A 21,730-nucleotide genomic window follows, 5' to 3' on the forward strand; every position below is an offset into this window, starting at 1 on the left:
CTTGAGGACAGTGAATTAGTTTAACTTTGTGGGTTATTTCGAACTTAAACTAGAATGGCTCTCGTTCGAATATATTCAACCAGCCTACATGTAGGGAAAAAATGTACATTAATAATTAATTGAATAACCGTATTCTGTTTCTTCATCAAAAATGCACAACTAGAATGGGAAGTTTACATGCGCTGAATAAGCTGTCAAGCGAAGACGTAACATGATTGGTTCACGCCTATTATCTGAGCGTTGTTTTAACTGTGAGCCAAATAATGCCATCTTTCATTAGTCGCTGTTAGCTTTCGTTGGAGCTTAATTCGACAAGACATCACTGGTGACCGGCTATTCAATACTGTATTGACTTGTATCTGGGACTTATTAAGTGGAGACATCCGCCGCAGGTTAAGAATGAGTTTTTCTCTGCTTTTCGTTCTCGTGTCATGGATTTCAGTAATCCCTTGTCCAACTCGAGCGCAGGGTGAGTTTGAAAATTTCCTTTCTACCTGCTTTGTATTTTATAGATGCTATCCTTATTCAGGCTTCTTCAGTTGGGCTAAAGATGGCTGTTAAATTAGGATTATTGATAATTTGTGCAACGAATCTATTGTCGGAAATTATACCGAATTTCTACGAATTAGCATCACATCCTTTCCATTCTGACTTACACAGAGTCGGCGCCATATCTCTCCATGCTGTATTAATATTGTCAAGTGGCGGACACATCAAGAGAATAAAGAAAGCCAAGCGTATAATCCATTGATATTGTCACAATATTCTGTCCAATTTTGAAAATCAAGTGGTATCTAAACAGGCCTATCTACTTCTGGTCGTGATCAGGAGTTAGTTTGAAGTCTTCCGTTTGAATCGGGGGCCAACACATTCGCTGATGACCTCCAATTAGTCGTAGATTTGGAAGCAATGTGATAGAATGCTGCAAGCATTTGTGTTCATAACCATTTTATTCTGGAAAATTACGCATTGTCAGCATGTAAAGCGAGGAAGTGAGACTAATTTTAAACTAGCTTTATGTCTAAAATATAAAAACCAAATGACAGCAGTTTGAAGAAACCATGAACACTTGAATAAAGGTTGATGCCGAGCATTTTCCTCTTCATTGGAAAAGGTGTCTACTAGTTAACGTGAGGTGGTTACCGTAAATCCTTAGGACAATCACTCGGTCCATTTAAGTCTATTAAACAACGTCGAATTTGGATTTTCTGGAAATAATTAGAGGTTACACCTTTTTGGAAATCAAATGAGTTACATGCGACATGCGAATATTCTTTTGCTAATTATCTTATCTGAATACAATATCATGTATGAGAAACGTACGTACATCAGCCATGTTTACCAAATTCAAATTACCTACAAGTTTCTTATCTTGCATTTTAAACATAATTTTACTATGCGACACATGCATTTATGGCAAACGCTTTTCATTAAATCAGTCCGTTTCCTAGCGTGAGAAGTTTAAACGCTTCACTACATTATTTTGGCCGGTAAATCGAAACTTGTATGTTAGAGGAAGTTGTTACAGTTTGTCTAAAACCACCCACAATGGAGGCAAATTTGCGTAGGCAACAGAACTCCGCAATTAGTCTGTTCTTTTTAAATGTTTGCCTATTGATTTTTGTTTCGGACTCTAAAAGCCTGTTTCTTTTATTGCCCCGTCAGGGTTTTGGCCTAGAGGCCAAAACCCGAGGAGGCATCAATAAAGAGGTAATGGTGTATTGTTAGTATTTGTCTATAGGCGCGCACGGTGGTCCCGGTTAATATACTCCTTGCATAACGATTTTACCGCGATCAAGTAAATTCGCTTCGAAATGGCGGCGATTCTGATATAGAAAAAACTGAAAACGATTTCAAAGATCCTGAGGATGGATTTTGGGATAAAAGCAACTCAGAAGGTATCGCAAGTAATTCTGAAGTACTGGTAAATCTCGATATTTGAGGCCAGTGTCGCGTATTCGAGGCGAGTGTTCAATTGTGACTGAAATACCCTTCCGATCGCCATTTCTACCTTTGGCATGTCGTTTATTCGGTTCGCTTATTTGTATTGAGTAATCGTACGTGGCGTACAGCTCATGTGACGGCTGGGTGACTTTGGAGCGATCCAAATGTAAATTTAAATGTTTTGCAGCGTTTTCGTTGAGAACAAAAAGCTTGACTCTAATTTGCATATATGATGACTGCAACGCGATCTTCTGTTTACGTCTTGGAAAAAAATCTCGACTTCTGTTTTGCTTTCGAGATACGTTTGATCGTATATAAGACATATGGTTTGTTTCGGCATCAAATTGGAACAGCAGAGTAGTTTTAAATAAGTTTTTGTTTCGCCATAATTTTTTAACCTTTTGTTTCCCTATAAAGTTCTACTAAAATATTAGTTTCCATGAAGGCAAGCTTTTTTTTCCAGAAAGTGATTCGTGAGAATATTATGTAAAGAATATCGTCTGATAGAATGAGTTAAACAGAATGTGTTGGTTTAGTTAACTTAGCTGATTGTTTGGATCATGTTCATGGTGAGATGCCTAAGTTACTGGAACAGTTTGAGTGATATAGTTTACAAAAAAAATAATATTTTTATTCCATGCAATAATGCTCAATATTATTGTTTTCAATCAGCAGAAATAAAAGAAAGCGGGGGCAGCTTTAGTAATAACTATTACTAGTTTATTACAAGCTCTTTAGATAAACATGTTTATATTTTTTCAAGATGGAGGACGTGAGCTGTACTTTCCAGCCTACTATTTCTATGCTGAAAAACATTTAGTAAACCACTGGATAAAAACCATGACTGTCAAGGACTTGGACGAGTGTGAATACCGTTGCTACCTGGATGCAAACTGTGTCAGTCTTAATATCAAGAACAAAGATCATGACAGTGGAACACACGAATGTGAGCTGAATAACTCCACTCACCTGGAGCATGACGGGCATCTGCAGTACAGCCCGCTTTACTACTATCGTGGCGCCGAAGTAAGTGGCTCTCATTTTTATTTTTATTATTATTTTTTTAAAATTTTGTTTAACTTTTCGCCTTCACTTGTTTAATAAGCCAATTTATACCAAGGATAATGGGCATAAAAGCTCTCCACGAAAACTAAGATCTTAATAATTGTGCATAAATTACTTTTCTTTCTTCCGGGTTAAGTCGGCTAAAGTCGGCTGACAAGAATTTCAATTCCAATTGTGAAATAAACCTATATCTTGAACAGTCGTTCATATATTTATTCCAACAACGAGATAGCAGTAGTTTAATTATAAGCAACTATTTTCCTTTTCTGCGTTTCAGAACAAGTGCGGAAAGATCAGATGGAAGTGCGAGAACAACTCAACTTGTCAGTCCGGTTTTACACAGAAAGGATATCGATGTTCGTGTAGTACTGGGTTCGAGGGCGAACACTGTGAGAATGGTAACTATGCTACTCCTAACATACCCTTGTGTTGTAACTATCATTTAGCGCAAACTTCTTTGAACATCAAACATTCTGTGGTAGAAGCTAAACGTTGGAAGATCGCATATTTCTAGAAAATTAGTTCGCCATGATTTTTGACCCTCTTAAACGAATTTTCCGGTCCTTTCCCCAGACAAATTCTCGATCACTTAGAGGCAGCTCCTCGTTAAAAATTAACAGTTAAATTGGCTCTTAAAACCAAGTTTAACTTACATTCCAAATTTTATAATTTTTAGAGATAATCTGACGAATTAAAGGCACTTAGTTGCTTCTCCGATTCAGTGGATCCTATGAAACATGTTTTACCTTAACTTTAGATATTGATGAATGCGATAGAGGTTCTCACAAATGCCACGTGAACGCCAGCTGCAACAACACCAAGGGAGGGTACAACTGCTCTTGTAAAGACGGATACACTGGAGATGGACAAAATTGCGCAGGTTTGTTTCATGTCTGTGTATAGCATACTTTAAGCCAATGACACACGGTTCAACATTTGATGAGCAACAAATGCTGCAGCTGTTGTTCAACAAATGTTGAACAGAGTATAATGTGATGTTGAACGTTGAAATATCCGTTCAATATGTCGAAAGTTGTTGAACGAAAATAGAGCTTGGCTCTATTCCGTTCAACAATCTGCTTGAAAATCCGTTGGAACGAGGTCGCATGCCCGATACAGAATATGCTTGTTTAACACGCCTTTGTCACTTGGATGCGAATTGGACAGGAACTAAGATATGTGTTTTACAACGGTGGATAAATATAACATTCATATCACATTCTTTCATGTCAGATATCGACGAATGTGCTGCACAGGTCAACCCATGCGTTACAGTTGCTAAACCTGAGTGCATGAATACGGATGGTTCGTACAACTGCCTTTGCAAAGGTGGATTTGTAATGGAGGGTTCTAACTGCGAAGGTATATATAATGTAATTTTGTTCATAGCATAGGTAATACACTTTGCTTAAGATTAACTTCAGGGAGCCGTAACAAGTCATTATTCACTACATTAGTTGTAACCCATATATTATCTGATGGTACACCTGACTGTCTGAATCGAACTCAACCGAAACTACATTATTTTTTAATTAAAATTCTCTCAAAAGAATTGCGTTCCATGAAATTAAACCAACTAAGTAATGATTGAGCTTTAAATATATTATAGTAATTTTCAGGTCACGTAACTTTTTGTTGGTTTGAAAATTGGTCAGAGCATTCAAGCATAAAGCACTAGTTAAAAGTCTTCCATTCTTTTTTGGAAGGAAGCTATGAATTAGTTATCTTCAAGCAATCAGCTTTAAGTAAGACATTCCACAATCGGGGTCCAGCAATATAATCCTAAGTTTAACTTCCCATGAAAGTGAATAACAACTGAAACATGCTGTAAACGGACGTTACAAGAAACGCCGTAATACTTATGTTCTTGCGTGCTATTATATTTCGGGGTCATACGATTAGCACTAAAAGTAAAAATGTGCGTTGCACTTGCTGTTCTCGAAGTTAAGACTAAAAAAAATTAAAATTTTCGGTATTTTACCCCCAATACGCAAAACTTGCAACGCATGCGAAAATCTATATAATATTTATATAATGTTAACAATGCGAGAGCTATTTTACTTCAGAAACTGCATACATGTAAGGGTAAAATCATGGAAAAAAAGATGGCAATGAAAAAATCGGTGCAATTTTGTACTGGACGCGATGAAAATAGCGCCTTAAGAGCAAAAGGAATACGCACCGGCCTTACTTACATTGGAAGAGACGCGAGACGCGAGATCCCAGAAATGATTTAACTTTTGCAATAGAATGTTGCTATTTAAGCAGAGTTTTCCATCTTAATTTCCCAATTTTAATTTTTTGATATAATAATGACGCATGATATGTGTTAATTTTTTTTCTGCTAGAAAGGCTTGTCACTGTCATGTAATACGTCGCGTAAATAGCATCGTCATATAACTGTGACTCTGATTGACTTTAGATGTCTTAACAACCTTGTTATCATTGTCCTTGCTTCTCACGAGAAAGCACTGGGTACGAGTTGCCTAGCTGCCAGTCATAATTCTGTGGGAGCGTTGTTGAAAACAGCTCAACATTTGGTCGCAAATTAATCTCAGAAGACCTCCATGGATAGCCAGAGCTCGGGTGTAATCCGACAATGAAACTGAAACTTTGGCATATTACACAAGTCTGCATAAGGGATTCGTGTGTACATTTTAAAGACAATCGAATCATGGAATTAGTGTGTCTCAAAAAACAAAAGAAAAAAAAAACAAAAAACATAGGGAAACCATGGGGATACACTCCGTAGAAACAAAATCCTTCCGCCACTAGCTAGTGACAATGATTTCGAGAACTTTCAAATCTTGCCGAGGTCATGTGAAAACGAACTGTATATAGATTGTGATTTATGTAGTGTCGTTGCACTTATTATTTTTATCTTTTTTGGCTCTGAAAAAGTGCGATTAAACTTATCAAGGAACGCAGAAACCTGTGTGTATTAACTAAAGATCGTTGTAAACGTTTAATCATGTATTTTTTAACAATGTATTGATATTATATATAAGACTGTGACATAACTCTGTTGTGATTGGCTGATGGCAGGCCTATTTATCGTTATTTTTTGATATATTTATTAATTGATAAATTTATTAATGCGCGCGCGTTCGTACCCCTCTCAGTCATACTATCGGCGGGTAATCGTATGAAAGCTCGAGCAATTAAGGATTTACGATGGTTGAAAATACTTTCAAATTGCACTGGCCTAAAAAGAAAATTTTCGAATATCTCTCGTAGTGTAATTCCTTTTAAATTTAAAATTGCAGTCGCTTTCAGACGATAACTTATACTTATTGTTCATATTTTTCTTTATTTCAAAATTGTTGTTGTTGTTGTTTTTAGCCGATACAGTATTGTACAAAAATAATGCCAACGATAATAGTCGATTATTTACGCATATTTTTTATTTATTATTATTATTATTATTTTTTTTTTTTAGATGACGTATGTATGAACTACAAAAATTTGACAGATGCAGAAAGAAAATATGACTACGTAACAAGAAACAGCAAATGTGACAACAGACTCAGTGGCTGGCATCGCTTCCAAGGAGCTGCAGGCACAAAAATGGTGACAACATGTCCACCGATTGACCGTTGTGATGCAAGTTACCCTATCTGGTTGAGCGGTGGTCATCCTACTGTGGCTGAGGGTAAAGTCACAAGAAACGTCTGTATTTCTAAGTCTTTCTGTTGTGACATATTCTTCCCTATTCAAGTAAAGAACTGCAGCTCCTACTACATCTACAGGTTGGGTAACCCGGGCCAATGTCCCTCCCGTTATTGCAGCACTGACTAATCCAGTTACAAATGCCCTTACTGTAAAACCTAGACATTAAGTGACAGCTCTATACGTTCACTTTCATTGGTCTTTTTTTCTTTGCGATTACTAACAGGCCCGGGTACCCGAAAAACAAGGAAATGGAACTCGAAAAGGAATTTGCTTAACATTAGACCTTTTCTGACTGGGTAGTTTGTTGCCCATTACAGACCATGTGATGATACCCTTGAGAATTCTTCCTTTCAAATTTTCAAATCGTCCCGTGTATGTGAATAAATAATTTTAGATGGATAAAAGAATAATTCTCTAGAGAATATCACGTGGTCTGTTTTGGGAAAACAAACCGCCCAAGCGAAAAAGGTTTATTAAAGACGTTATTATATTGTGGGGTGATGCCTCAATGCTGGACCATGTTGTAGAAATCATGGGAGATGAGGGGCACGGGGTTAACAATTTTCGGTCAAAATATCTTCTTTACAACTGGATTTTTTGTTTGTTCTCCATCATTCTTCCGTTTTGGAAGGGGAGAGTGCAAGCTGCGCAGGAATTTTTTTCATGCATTTTATTTTTTATTACCAATTGTATTCTTGCTATACAACTGTAGTACTATAGTACACGTGACTCTACACTCACTCGAGTGATTTCGCGCGGAATGAAGTATATCATGTACAACACTTTACTAATAATACTAATTTAGAGGCATTCCAAAGATCGTTCAATGTCAAGATTGATGACATTCAGCCTGAGTCAACCATACCAGACTCAAGTTGTTAACCAACCATGTAACCAACGAACGACCAATAAGAACATGCATCAAGCAATACAGCTTGTTGTTGCATCAAACCGGAGTAAATTCCAGCTCCATTGCAATGTCCCTTGAGAGTTTTTCACCTCTTTTCTTTTCCATTGTAAGAAAAAAAAAAGAGTAAAACGAAAAAAAAAAGAAGAAAAAACTCATTTGTAGCTGGTCTTTAATATTAAAACTGTGGTAAAAAATTATGCGTCCATTTCTAGATTTTTCCTCAACGATGGACACTTCCAACTAAATCCTTTTCCTCAAGCCAAGGGTTCAGTGGGAACATTTGAGGTATAAAGGGCATCGTTCAGACTGCTCTGGCATTTTTCTATTTCATTATTAATTCCCTCGATGCTAACTGGACGGCATTAAAGCGTGAATTACGTTTTCGTACACCATAAAGGTAAGCGCACAAGCTGGAGTCACTCTGAAAAACAAAAACGAAAAAAAAAAAAAAATGAAATAAAAAAAAACACACACACACACATAAGGACAGACAGTTGCTTCTTTGATTGTTTATTGATTTCAAAATTTGGTTTCGAGTTGGCTTGTTTGTTGGTAATATCCTTTTTACGTGCTTTCTAGTTTTCGTGTTTGTTTGTTTGTTTGTGTTGGTTACTTTGCTAGTTGGTTCGTTTGCTTGTTTTGATTTCTGTTTCCTAGTTTTCATTTTTTGTTATCGTGTTTTAATGTTTGCTTTCTTGTTTCCTTTGTTTGTTTGTTTTTATTTCGTTTTCCATCTGGCTACTCTGTTGTCTGTGTTTGCTTGTAACATGTAATTATTTTTGCTCTTTCTTTCACTGGTGTTTATGTTTTAAACATTGTTAACCACATCAAGTGAAAGAGTAGTTGAATTATTTCGAAGCACGCGAACTCTGAAGCTCAGTCAAACCTCGACTAATTTTTTTTTCGCTGCTGTCAATGATAATGACAGGGAGATAAGGAGATAAGATAAGGAGACCGGCTAACAACGACAACGTACATTTTCCAGTTTCCCGAGTGACAAGTTCGTATACAAAGTTCACCTCGTGTTACAGACACTGGTTATTTGCACACTGCAGATTTTCATAATTATGTACCAATTCTAATCTGTTAGAAAATGAAAGCTTTTAATTTCATCCTAAACTTACCATAATAATTGAGTATGGATGCTCTTGCACTTGACAAGGGAACGTTAAATTGAGTGCGAGACATTTGTATATTTGTTCTTTAGTTACATAGACTAAATAGATATTTTGGAAGTAGATTATAATTCAGTAAATTTTTTTGTATATAATTTTAGATAAGATAGATTTATACTCAATACTTTTTGCCATTTTTTTCTGTTACAATAAATTGTAATTTAGAGCGTCGTCAATTAGCTCTGTTAAGCTAAATACATCGGCACTGATAAATAAAGTTATGATTTACTTACGCATCGACAAAACATGTGTTCGCTAAGTCTGTTATGAGAACCCGCTTAATACGGACACCCGAGAAATGTAGATGCATTATCTGTTCCACTGTGTTCTACAAAAGCCTACCATGCATGCTGTACTTCGATACCGTCACACCAGCAAGAATGACCCAAACTGCAATCCTGGTTCCTAACACTGGGATTTGAGAACAACGCGGAGAGACGCAAACAAGAACGCATGTTCTCAGACTTTGTGGTAATTGTGGTAATTTGGGATTATTGTATATGTCAAAAATTCATCTTATCTCAGAACATTAGGAACCAGTCCCTTGTAAAATCCTTTCACCCCTTCGTATCTATAAATTTGAAATGGAACAAGAAGGAAGATGTCACGTTAAGACGACAATAATATAACTACAGTGACACGCCTCGCATTACCCAGACAAGCTTAAGACACCTGCTGGGTTTGTATAAGCGTCCCTCTGCTGATTCTGACGAGTAATTCTAATAATTCTCTACTTCTAAAAGTGTCTGCCCCCCGGGGGGAGGGGGGGGGTACTCCCAGAAAAATTGGGTGGGGGTGTGTAGCCCACTTCCCAAAACCCGTACCCTATTTATGACCAAATTCTGCAATATTCACTACCCTATTTATGACCTGACCCTTAACTTAAAACCCTGTTTCAGACCTGTTTCAGTTCCCTAGTTCAGACCAATGTTAAATTATTGTAAACATAATTTGTGAAGGGCTTTTGTGAATTTTCTTTTCAATAATGATGAAAAAGTGCAGGCTTCTTCTTAAAAACATACCCATATCAAGGCTAAAGCGCAAAAACCATACCCTGTTTATGACCAAAATGGCCGAAATCAGCTAAAATCGAACCTACTTATGACCAAAACGGCTCAAAAACCATACCCTTTTGGGCTGCACATACCTATATAGCTCGTGTAAGGGAGTACCCCCCGGAGAGTGTCGGTTGTATAAATGCATTTTAATGGAGCGTGCTTTCCACTACATCCAAAATTTCGGTTCAAATCTCCAGACCGGCAATTCCCAAGTGGAACAGCATTTTTCATAATTTCCAGACTATGGTATGCCCAAATTTTGTCGAGTTTCTCCCCGTGGATTTCCGTTCCATTTTATTTTGCACGCTGAATTTTTTTCGAATTTCTTAGTTGAATGCTGGTTCGCTTTTCGAAAATTTAACAATTCTCAGAATTTCCAGAGACTTTGGTAGGACATTTCCGTGTCATTTGCCTGGATTTGGAAATTCAGGAACTTTTAACTCAAGCCGCATCTGATAGCGCCGAAAATTTGATTAACTACATGTACGCGCTACTGATCTATTAACACAGAGGACGTGATCAATGGAAAAGCGAAGTTAAGATGGACCTCTCTTGCCCGCCTAGGCCCCGAAGTAAGGATGGACCCTTTGTGGCTCCAATAACGGGGGAGAGGGGGGAGGGGGGAGGGGGAAGAACTTTCAGCCCTCTGGGCCTTATATCTTTTCAGGCGTGAGGGGCAAGAAAGGAGTCTCCTTCCCTTGTTGTTCTACTGAAGATGTCCATAGCCACACTGCTCAACAATTAATTTGTTAGAGGAGAGTACAACTTAAAGACAGTCAACAGACATCCACTGTTAGCTTAAGTCGAACACAATAACCATTTACTATTTAATTTCATTGTTTCTCGCTGGGTAAGAGATCTCGACTCGACTCTCACCTGAACGTTTTTCGTATGTTCACTGCTCCTTTGTACTCGGCCATTGTGTAATGATTCTTAAAATTAGAAAATTGACAATTGCAATAGTTCAGTTCAGGTATCGTTACTTAATATAAAGCCCTCCTCTCAGCAAACACCGCTCTCTTTTGAATCTGTTCTCTAAAATAAGGTCTGTTCTTCCAATGACGCGTGGCTCGAACTTTATTCGACCCTCAAAAGATACCATTTAAAACGGAAAATCGGAAATAACAATATTTTTCTTGTTACTTTCTGTTTTTATTTTTTTTCGAGAGTGCACCCTAAAAGATACTCTGACGTCAAAAAATAGTGTGAATAGTTTCGTTCAACAGTTGAACACCACAAATTCTGGAATACCGTGCCTCCCTTGGTAACCTCCTCTAGACTGGTTACCAGTCCTACAAAGCCATACAATATATTCGATGACCCACTGCTCTTGAAACGCCCTCTGGTCTAAAAAGCTTTACATGGGAAGTGATGCGCCATTTTGAATGACATCAAACAATGCCTGGTCAGTCCTTACCTGAAGCCTTGACCTGACCACTTGATAGGGATACGTTGCAGTGGCGGCAACGATTTTTGACAATGACGCAATTATGAGATATTCTGTGGAGTTCTAGGAAAAAAGTAATAATTGAGTCACGTTCTAGATGCATTATTTCAGCCTCTAAATGAACAGAATTACATTTAAATACTATTCCCTAAAACATATCATATTCACAGCTTCTAGTATCACTGACCTACATGTATATGCTAAGTTCTGAGTAGAGAGTTAAGGGTTATTTTTTAAATCCACTACAGGCCATTTATTAACACTTATACTAGCCTTAAAGGCTTGGTGTCTTCCATTTTTTTTTCAAGATAATTCAGTTTGTTCTCCTTTCAAGTAGTTAGCTTGTAATCCACACTTGTAAGCACTGCAGACTTATTTTAATAGTGTGTTTGAATGTCTGCTTGCATGTTTTGTTCGAGTACCTTTGCTTCAATCTTAGTCTTAAGGTTTCAAATGCATATTCAAATAATAACATTTATTTACAGTTTCTTATTGATTGGTGTTCCAAAGTACTGGCTGTAGCCATGCTTAAGTTCCTCATATGCCATAAACTGCAGTGCTCCATGTGAAACACCAACAAGTCCCGGTGCATACCCCTGCAGATCAAACAAACTTTACGTGAAGAGGCTTGCAGATTCTCGAAAAATATTAACAGGTCTATTTTGAATGTATATGTTGTGGTTCAATTCACAGTTAATAGAGGGGAATGGTTATGAAGCCCGGAAAACATCAAAGGAGCAAACAAAAATGCCAAGATTTACATTGGAAGGTCCACGACCGCGCGCGCACAATCTTTTGTTTTCCGCTCATACACTATACATGAATTACGCAGCAAAATCGTTTCTATTGGTCAGTTCCTCGGTCAGTAGTAAAAAATTATTGTGTTTTGTGCAAGGTCAAGGCCAAAAAAGCGAGCAAAAACAAACAACAAAGAACTTTAAAATTTGGATCTCATAACCATACCCCTCTATTAACTTCGTTCAATTCTAGCCTTCGTAAAATTTGATATTTTACTTTCTTTGACCTGCATTACGGTAGTCATAATATTATCGTGAATACACCAGAACAATGTAAAATACAAAATTAAACCAAAGTTAAAATTGAACCACATCAAATACAGTCACACCCCTCCTCAGAGACACTTAAACAATACGGTCATCAGATAAATCAGAATTCATAGAATCTCCCCCTGTATGATACAGACACTACCATAACATGGGCACTCAGTTTGGCGCTTTGTCACCTGTACTAGAGGGGCTCAACTTGGCTCGATTATCAGTTTTTATACCTGCGCACGCTCTGATTGGTCGAAAACCGATCTTTTATCAGAGTACAAAACATAGAAAAAGCGTGTTTTAATGTTTTTCGCCACATTACTTCTATATCATAAAGCAAATGATCAAGCCTAAGCCATGTAAAAGTACACTGTGATAAAACACACCGGGCATTTGAAAACACTTGAGAAATGTAGAAAGCACTCGCCTGCCTTGAGTTCTCCAATGCCCGTCGTGTTTTATCACTGTGTAATTTTACACGGCTTAGGCCTCTTTAATTGTTAAATAATGTGACGACAATGATCATCAGCATTAATAATATAAAAGGTCATACTGCAGTATCTTACAGCAATATGGTAATGCTCAGTGCCACACCTTCAAAGTAACATACACCTACTGGAGCCCCAAGCGCAAGTGTTCATAAATCATTATGGTCGCCGTAACTGAAACTTGAGGAAAAGATCATATTCACAAAAAACTTTACAACAGCAATATGAGATTTTTTGACAGGCGATACTCTCACCTTGTACAATCCTCGGAGTCCCTCATGTCTCCATAACTTTAAAAGTGCGTCTGTGAGACAGAATTGTTTCAAAAGGATAAGAATGATACTGCATAATGTTGACACTAGAAGCTGGTGCTTTAACCCCCAACTCACCACCCCGCTTAGCCAGGCTTAAAGTAAGAGTTAAGAGTATTAGAAGTTGTGTAAGCCTGAGAAGATATGATGACTACTGACAGAAGGGAGAGTTGCTTGATACTGCAGCCAACCATAAAAGATATAAATGACTATGGCATATTAAAAAAGCACACACTGTAAGGTTATGAATGTTTAAAACCATTAATGATACTTCCTCACTCTTAAGACACAGAGCTTAAGTAGGTGACATATTGATCACCTGAGCAAAGAGAATTTTACAATTAAACAAAACATCATTAGTTTCTCTTCCACACACTCTTTGCAATGTTTTACAATGAGGGTATCATTAATTTTATGCCATTGAATCTGAGTGCAAAAATAAGCACTTTATGACTGGTACCAAGGGAAACAGTGAGTTTTGTTTCCCCGAGACTCGCAATGTCATTGAGGTTGAGAGGGAAACGATTTTCTTCCCCCGTTTTTTATCGCGTCACGCACGGCGAAAAAAGCGAAAGAGGGACTACTCGTAGTCTAACACAATATCCAAGCGTCAAATATAACAAATCCTGTTGCGTTCGCAACTAGCAAAACTCGCCTGACAGTATTTACAAATACAGTTTTATTTTTTTTTAGACATGAGTTTTATATCGGTGAAAAACGTGAGAAAACTATAATTTTACAATATGCAACTTAAACAACTGAACCTACGACAAAGCATGCAACTCAAGTATCACTGTTTAGGGATTAGCGGAATTAAAACAATGAAATTTTATTAAGTGTCTCACAGCATGGTTTCAAACCAGGAAGACTTAACAACTCCTATTGAAGATATCTCGCCGAAGCAACGTTACGGTTTTTTATAGAAAACGCGACGAAGGGTTCTACAAAGAGTCTCTTACCGCAATTTGGCAATTCGCTTCAGTGTGAATTTTTCAGGCAGAAACGCCAAGCAAAATTTGTGAGGAGTGAAATGAAATAATGTTTTTGATTGATCAATGAATCAACCACATTTTACCGTTTTTACCCTTTTTTTAAGTCTCTAAACACACCAGACAGGTTTGATTTTTCTAGTTGATCCATGTGATTTTCTCTCCCTCTCGCAATGTCTGTACGGACGGACGCTCGCTTGCTCTTACGTTATAACCAAATTTTCTCGGCTTGATGGTGTACTAAAAATCTCTACCCATGGTGCTCCTCTGATGCGCTTCCAGAGCTGAAGTTCCGCTATGAACCAATTCTTTCGTAACATCAAAATTAAATAAGAAACAAACTGTAAACGTGATGATGAAATGAAATCAGTTCACAGTTTATGCATAGAACAATTCAACTCACTCTCTTTTCTCGTTTTCTTTCTTTTTTTGTCTTTGTTTGGTGTTTGTTTTTTCCTTTAGTTGATCCATGCCATCAATACGAAGCCCTAAACAGCTCTGATAGAAATATTAACTATACCGAATCTTCGAATCTATTTTGTGACGGTTATCAATTGCTGTCCAGCCCTGACGCCTGGTATCGTTTTCAAGGAGCTGCAGGAACAAGATTACCGAATGAGTGTCCACAAACCTTTCGATGTCACATTCACTATCCTGAGCATAAAAGTCTGTTTTAGGTCGCCACATGTTGTAACTGATTGTTGCCCCAGACACCAAATCATTCACATAAAGAATTGTAGTTTCTACCTTGTCTACAAGTTGTTTCCTACCCTTGGATGTCCTCTCCGCTACTGTGGGACCCGCTCAACCAAGCACACACACTAAGTAGGTATCCAGAGAGTACTGTGAGAGTTTGTATGGAGCTTTGTATGAGTTTTAGGCTTATAAAATTGGATCAAGAACTATATCCTTTTTTCCTTTGAAAAGGTACAATTGACTGCCAATCCTTTGTTTGTTAGGTTGCGTTGTCTTCGAGCTGCCAACTTACAGCAAAACATGCTCGGCTTGATTTTCTGGTCACCAGTCTTTGATATGATGAACTCAGAATGCTTCGCAACAGCTTTGACGAAATAACGCGGGGAACAATATTGTATTATCCAAAGCAAAACATGTTGAGACAGGCGTATTTTGTAGCTGGTGGTTTTTTCCCTCTCACTTGGATCCTGGCTTCGAATGCTCATCTGCATGTAGCGAATCCTGCATGTAGAAATAAGGAGTCTAATTAGTAACCGGATGCATCATTAAAAAAAGAATTCATTCTTTAGGAGTAGTCTTTCTTTAGACATACAACATTTGCAGATATCAATGCTTCAAGGCTGCCCTACCGTCTCCATATCGATGAGATCTCTTGCAAGGAATTACAAAAACACTGTAAATGTGAAAAATTAGTCGTCGTGGTTCACGTTCTCCAGACAACGCAGAATTTGGCCGTTGACGTTGTTTTTTTGCAGAGGACGGCAAAGAAATACACCAAGAATCATAACGCACGTGTACAGCCATTGTTCTCCTCATTAAACCTTTTGTTTAGCGACTTTGCCGTTGCCGTTGCCGTCGTGGTTTTCTCAATTAAGCTCCGTACTTGTAGTATAGAAGGAGTGACAGTCGTTGCTTTGACGATGATTTTCTCCAGCAGTGAGAGGGTATTCTGCGATTACTCAAGAACATAGTCGGTATTTGGGCCGGATAGGTGAAGACTCTTCGAAAAACGACGAGGACTAATCCGGGAATCAATGATATAACTTTAAAATTTCTCTGGTATACACCGTAAACGTAATGTGGTTTTTCTGTAATGGTGATGCAGCGGTTTCGATTTCGATTCCGAGAATCGTGCGGCGTGGTGGCCGACATCGGAGTGGGGAACTGAAAAGAGAAAATCTCCCCGAAATGTCGCGCTATGAATAACCGAAACTTACTAAGGTCTCCAATTATTATGATACTTAGATAACATGGAATGTAATGAAAACAATAAAGCTTTGTGATCTTGTGATACCAAAAGAAACGGAAGCAGAACACGGGCAAGTCACGCAATTTTTTATCAAAGTGAGTCTGACACTAATGACCATGAAGCGATTGCTCCGAAGATTCTTCCACAGTTTTGAGAATCGCTTGGCATTTCTGAAAGATCGTAAAATAATCTCAGGAGGTCCCATTGCTAAGTTGTTCTGTCGAAATTGTACAAAAATTTTGGGCTATGACTCCGACTATAAATTGTAGATGTCGAGAATAGGCCGGGCCGAGGACATGGCGATTTTAATTTAGTATACTCATACTCAACCTCAGAAAATTCTGAATTAAATGGGAAACCAAAAACGAAATCGGTATCCCTTAGATTTTCCAAACAATCATAGATTGTTTAAGAGCTTCAATATGGCATTCCGTGGAAAATGTGTCAAAATTTCAGACCGGTGGGCGGGCTATAAGCAACTCCATGCAAAAACCGTACCCGATTACCGGGTATATGATCGAAAAATTGCTTTAACCAAGCAACTGACAGCTAATGAAAGAAAGAAGACGTTTTACTCGAGCGAAACGCTTCAATACTACAAATGCATAGTGTTGCGTAGGACTAGAGAAATCCACCTTAAGCTTGGGAAATCATTTCGCGAAGTTCGCTCTCGAGTACAAGAACGGCGGTACAGCTTTAAAATTAATAGGGTACTTTTTGTACCCTCTATAAACTCAGTGTAATTCAATGTTACCTTTAACAAGACCTCCCGGCCCGAAGAGCGTGTATTTCTTTCCTTTCGAATCAAATTGAAAGCGCGATACTATAACCACATGATATTTTCCGCGTTGGGGTATCTGTGTGATATGCTAATTTGATTCGTTGCCACATGGTATAAACAGTCCGGAATATACCGATATATTGGGATGGCTATGATGTCACGAAACTCACGTTCCAACCAATGATAATGCGTGTTTTGGTTGGAGTGTTGTGTTTCATAACAAACCAAGAGATTCAAGATGGCGGACAAAGAGAGCCGCGAATACTTTCCGATGCCATGAATGCGGGCCCTCAGGAGGTATATATTTATCTCGCAAATTATAAAATAAAAGGAAAGTTTGTGTTCGCGTTCCATGTCACACACAATTCTACCCAGATAACGATGATCCTCGGACCGAAGGAAGCATTACGGAACGCAATGCGGGCTAAGTTTGACGAGCTGCTGTTATCATTCTTTGAAAAGAGACCGTACAATCGGTAGGCATCTTTACTCTGCATTTTTTCTAAGCACAGAAATGATCGATATGAGAATTGAGGCCTTTCTCTTATCTAGGGATTATCGGGCCGAAATCGACAGCACGCACGTGTTCTTATATGTCGGCAAAGATAAATTGTAAATGTCCAAAACGTTATACATTTTGGCTAAATCGAGGAAATGAAATCATTATTGAAGCAGAATTTTCAATAACGCATACGAGTGAGAAATTCTTGCTCTTTTATACAAAATAAACTAAGCTAGAAAAATGTAGCCAGAATTTTAGTGTTGTCAGATGCAGCGATCGAAAATTCTGTTAATATATTTTTTGTAAATCTGAAGTTTCTCCATTTGGTATTTATTTCAAATATTTCTTGTATCTATTTGTTGCTGTGCTAAAAGACATCATGTCTGATTTCCACATTTAAATTATGAAAGCTTACATATAATTGTTGACCATAACAAGTTACTTACCCAAAAATATCAAAATATAATTCCTGGACAGGTTAACAAGGGAGCATTGACAATCCATCCACATGTCCCAAGGGTTTATTATATATTCATTTAAAGTATACAAACCAAATTCAGTCTTGAAAGTAAAATCCATTTTATTTTATTCACTCTTTAGGTACTCTCAACCTTGAATTTGCGTCTTTGCAGAATGCAGGACCTGAAACAAATCACAAGCGCTTAGAAGATGATTGCATTACTCACAAATGTCAATATTATTACAAATGTATTTTTCGTTTTAAAATATGAATTTATTTTGAATGTAGTTAACACATTAGTTCTCACTAAATAAGAGAGGGCCCTCAAGTGGTCTGATGACTCATATGTTTTCTATATTTTATTACATATTCTTAACCAAACTGATATGTTTCCTGTTCACAATCAAGTAATGTTTTGCATTAGTTTCACAATTAGTAACGTTCAACACTCGACACTACATTCTAAACTCTTGTAATTTTTCACTCTTTGCTTTCATAATAATTACTATGCAAAGATATTACTTCCTGGTACATTCAAGCTTCATGGGAAGGTTAAAAGAATCATCATCTACTAGGAACAGCTGCAGTGTGTATAGTTTAAAAAAAAAAAATGCCAAAAAAAGAGTACAATGCCCCCTACAAACCTTAACTTACATGTTTGCATGGCCCTCAAACGTCTGGTAAATGAGCACAAACAATCTCCTCTACTCTCTGTGCCATTCCTTGGGATACCGATAGAATCATTTACAGGGAATCACTGCACTACCCCTGGCCCGTCTGTTTCGCTGCCACTTCTGTGCTGTAGGTGGTTTTCAACAGGCTGTTGGCTCTGCAGTGACACAACTGGGGTACCAGTCGGTGAATCCACCAACAGAGAGACCTCCCGGCCAAATTTGTTTAATTTCATCCGCGTACTTAGCGACGTCTTTTTTCCTCTAGATCTCTTTTCCCTTTTTTCCCCCACAAATTCGGCAAAGTGCCTCGAGCAGTCGAGTATGCTCTTCCATGTACTTAAGAGCCAGTTCGTGTGAATACCGAGAATGAGATGACAGTCGCGAAATTTTCGATTTCTTCATATTTTGCCCAAATAACCATTATAGTGAGTTGTTTTCGAAAATAACATTCAAAGGTCCTGAAGCGCTCTAGTTTTTTCGAAATCGAGGAAAGTTTGAAATCGCCATTTTAGCTGCCTGACCCCACCGAAAATGGCCGAAAATTGTGCATTTTCTTTTCGCTCGTACAGATCAACGCGATGATATCTATCAATATACTTTGGGTAGCTCATAGTGCATGTCTTGCTGTTTCTAAAGCATTAATTTGATTAGCAAAAGCTCCAAGTTTAATAATATTTTAGGCCGATAAAAGTACCATCATTGAAGCTCGTGAGCGAAATGGATAATTTTAGCTAATTTCAATACCATCAAAAGCCCACTGGTACATTGAATTTGAAGTCGAAACTAAAATTTTCTGAAAGCCCATACTCTTTATTATGATGTGTAAAAGTCTCTTCCGCGGCCCGAAAAAACTAACTCGTCGAGAGACATAAACGTGTGGTACATTTTCGTAAATTCGTCGTTCGCGACACCAACATGGAACTTGGCCAGCTACCTTCATCAAGAACAAAAATAAGCGAATGGAAACTTTTTTCGTCAATAAGGATACTTGTAATCTGTTTTTTTTTCCCCTTTTAGATTGACCACTTTTGCAAACATTTGCAGTTAACTTAAACCAGACGCTGCTCTTGGTAGATTTGATTGTTATGCAAATTTATCTCGATCACCGACACGTGCACATCGCCCGAAACTGATTTTCCTTCCGCCTACTGTATGTTTCTTCTTGAAGGTTACAACTGTAGCACACATTATTCGTTCACTATCGGTAGTTTTAACTTTTGTGGAACAACCATGGCAACAGCCGAACTTGTCTTTAAGTAAAAATAAACATTTTGAAACGTGAAGTTTGAGTAAACAATCGGTTACAGTTGCATCCATCATGTTTGGCGTAAATATTCTAACACAACCATTTCATGTAAACAGGTACACTTTACTTTAAAAACAACCGTCTCATCGAAGCATTTCTTGAAATCCTGGTCTGAGACCATGTAATACCGATAACAAAGCGCGAGCAGTTGACGAAACTTCATGATCAACTGTCGAAACGTTGTACTTGTGGAATAAGCAAGATGATTCAACCTTTGTATTTCTTGCCTGTGTGCTTGCAATTCTTATGAATACAATGGCCCCTGTCTGTTACCACCAGATTTATAAATGAATCGTTCGTTTCTTTAGCTAATATGGTACATACCTCCGAATATAACACATACTGTGACATCATTTTTCTTGGAGTGTTCCAACAGTCGTCCGCGGCCACTTACAAAACGTAAGCAGCAAGACAGAAAAACCATAAAGGCTTCTTCGTCAATCGCACTACGCTGTCCAGATTTCTTTCTTACAAAGTTTCCAGACTTCCTTCTCTTTTAAAATTCCAAGACTTCACCGTTCTGTTGGCGAGTCCGAATAATTGTCATGGTGTTAGTTGAGTGAGTTCTTGTTTTTGTTTGGTGGTCCCAGTTCAGACCATCCGGCAAATGTGGATTGCGTGACAAACGGCCGCTTGCAAAGTGTGGGTGAAGATGTCGGCAAGTGAAACTGTTTGCTCGTGCAAGTAACGTGGGTCGCACTGTCAGCCTAAATAAACATTTTTGGACGAAATTTAAGGATGTAGGGGAAGGGGGTGTTGTTAAATTCTGCAAGAGGACAGAACTCGACGAACTGACAGAGCCGTGCGCGGGTCCTGCTATCACGGCATGTCTACCTAGATTAATGGAAAGTATTACCGCGTTCACAAAAGTTGTGCAAACACCTTTCCTCTTTACCTTTAAAATACACGTTTGTCGTTCGTACTTTTTGAATAGAAATGTACCAGTGATAGGGCTGGAATACATAAAGGACAAATTAAAGGAGGCCTAGAGGGCATCAGATCTTAGATATGCGGTATGAGTTTACATACATATCCATCCCTGTTGCTTTCTGCTAAACTATATAGACAATAATATGGGCGCTTTCCAAAAATCGGATACTCAGAAGAACTAAAATTTTCCTTTATTTTACCTTGAGAATTCACAATGTTTTTTTTTGCAGGGCCCCACTGAAAGCCACATGTATGTGAAGTGGGCTCCCTGTTGAAAGATCTTTATTATTATTATTATTATTATTATTATTATTATTATTATTATTATTATTATAATTATTGACCTATTGTAGCGAACTTCCCATCCATAATTAGGCGGTATAAAATAGTTAGGCATGATGTATTGTAGCCTTATTTTGCGCATTTCAGAGGCAAAAATAAGAGCGAATGTATGGACTGTCTGCCGGGATAAATAAAAAATGAGTCTGTTGTAGAGAGGAGTTCACTGTGGAGAGGTGACCGTTAGTGGAGGTTCAACTGTATAGTTTATATAGGTTTAAAAAAGAACCGGTAACAGGAGTAAATATGTAGGTAAATTCTCAACACGTACCCATTTAAGACTAGTGCCTCCTAGACCTTCTTTTTCCATCCCAGTCATGTCCCTGGTGCATTTCTATACCAAAAACCTGGAGCAATATACCTATAATTTAAAGTTCAATAGGAAGGGTGTGTTTTTTTTATGAACGGTAATAAAGTCGAAACTTTCTACAACGGCCACCTTGGGGACAAGGAAAGTCTCCGTTATGGAGCGGTATCAGTAGGGGTGAAATATGACACCGATATTTTCTTGGGTTTCAACGTTTTTATCTTAAAAAAGGCTTAGTGTAACATGTAAATTCGTAACAAAATCAAAATATATCAATAGGACAGAAACCAAACAGAAATAGAGACCAAAGACCTGAGGCATGGATCAAGTTTCGTGACCATGTCCAATAAAAAATGCAGTTTTGTAGACAGC

The 21,730-nt window shown here is 37.9% G+C and overlaps 2 protein-coding genes across 2 annotated transcripts; one reads left to right on the plus strand and one right to left on the minus strand.

Moving 5' to 3' along the window:
- Positions 1 to 261: 261 nt before the first annotated feature.
- On the plus strand, positions 262 to 6,807 carry LOC145494139 (uromodulin-like). The gene is made up of 6 exons (XM_081473601.1): positions 262 to 469; positions 2,708 to 2,970; positions 3,287 to 3,407; positions 3,767 to 3,889; positions 4,243 to 4,371; positions 6,449 to 6,807. Exons 1-6 carry the CDS (start codon positions 400 to 402, stop codon positions 6,805 to 6,807), a joined length of 1,065 nt encoding a protein of 354 aa, XP_081329727.1. The 5' UTR covers positions 262 to 399.
- A 2,271-nt stretch (positions 6,808 to 9,078) lies between these two features.
- On the minus strand, positions 9,079 to 21,370 carry LOC145494140 (solute carrier family 25 member 32-like). The gene is made up of 6 exons (XM_081473602.1): positions 21,323 to 21,370; positions 20,678 to 20,735; positions 20,107 to 20,171; positions 11,242 to 11,334; positions 10,701 to 10,756; positions 9,079 to 9,337 (listed from the first exon to the last, which is right to left on the minus strand). The coding sequence occupies exons 1-6, from the start codon at positions 21,368 to 21,370 to the stop codon at positions 9,283 to 9,285; spliced, it is 375 nt and encodes a 124-aa protein (XP_081329728.1). The 3' UTR covers positions 9,079 to 9,282.
- Positions 21,371 to 21,730: the final 360 nt, after the last annotated feature.

The sequence above is a fragment of the Orbicella franksi genome, chromosome 8 (assembly GCF_964199315.1).
Source record: "Orbicella franksi chromosome 8, jaOrbFran1.1, whole genome shotgun sequence".
Taxonomy (NCBI): Eukaryota; Metazoa; Cnidaria; class Anthozoa; order Scleractinia; family Merulinidae; genus Orbicella; species Orbicella franksi.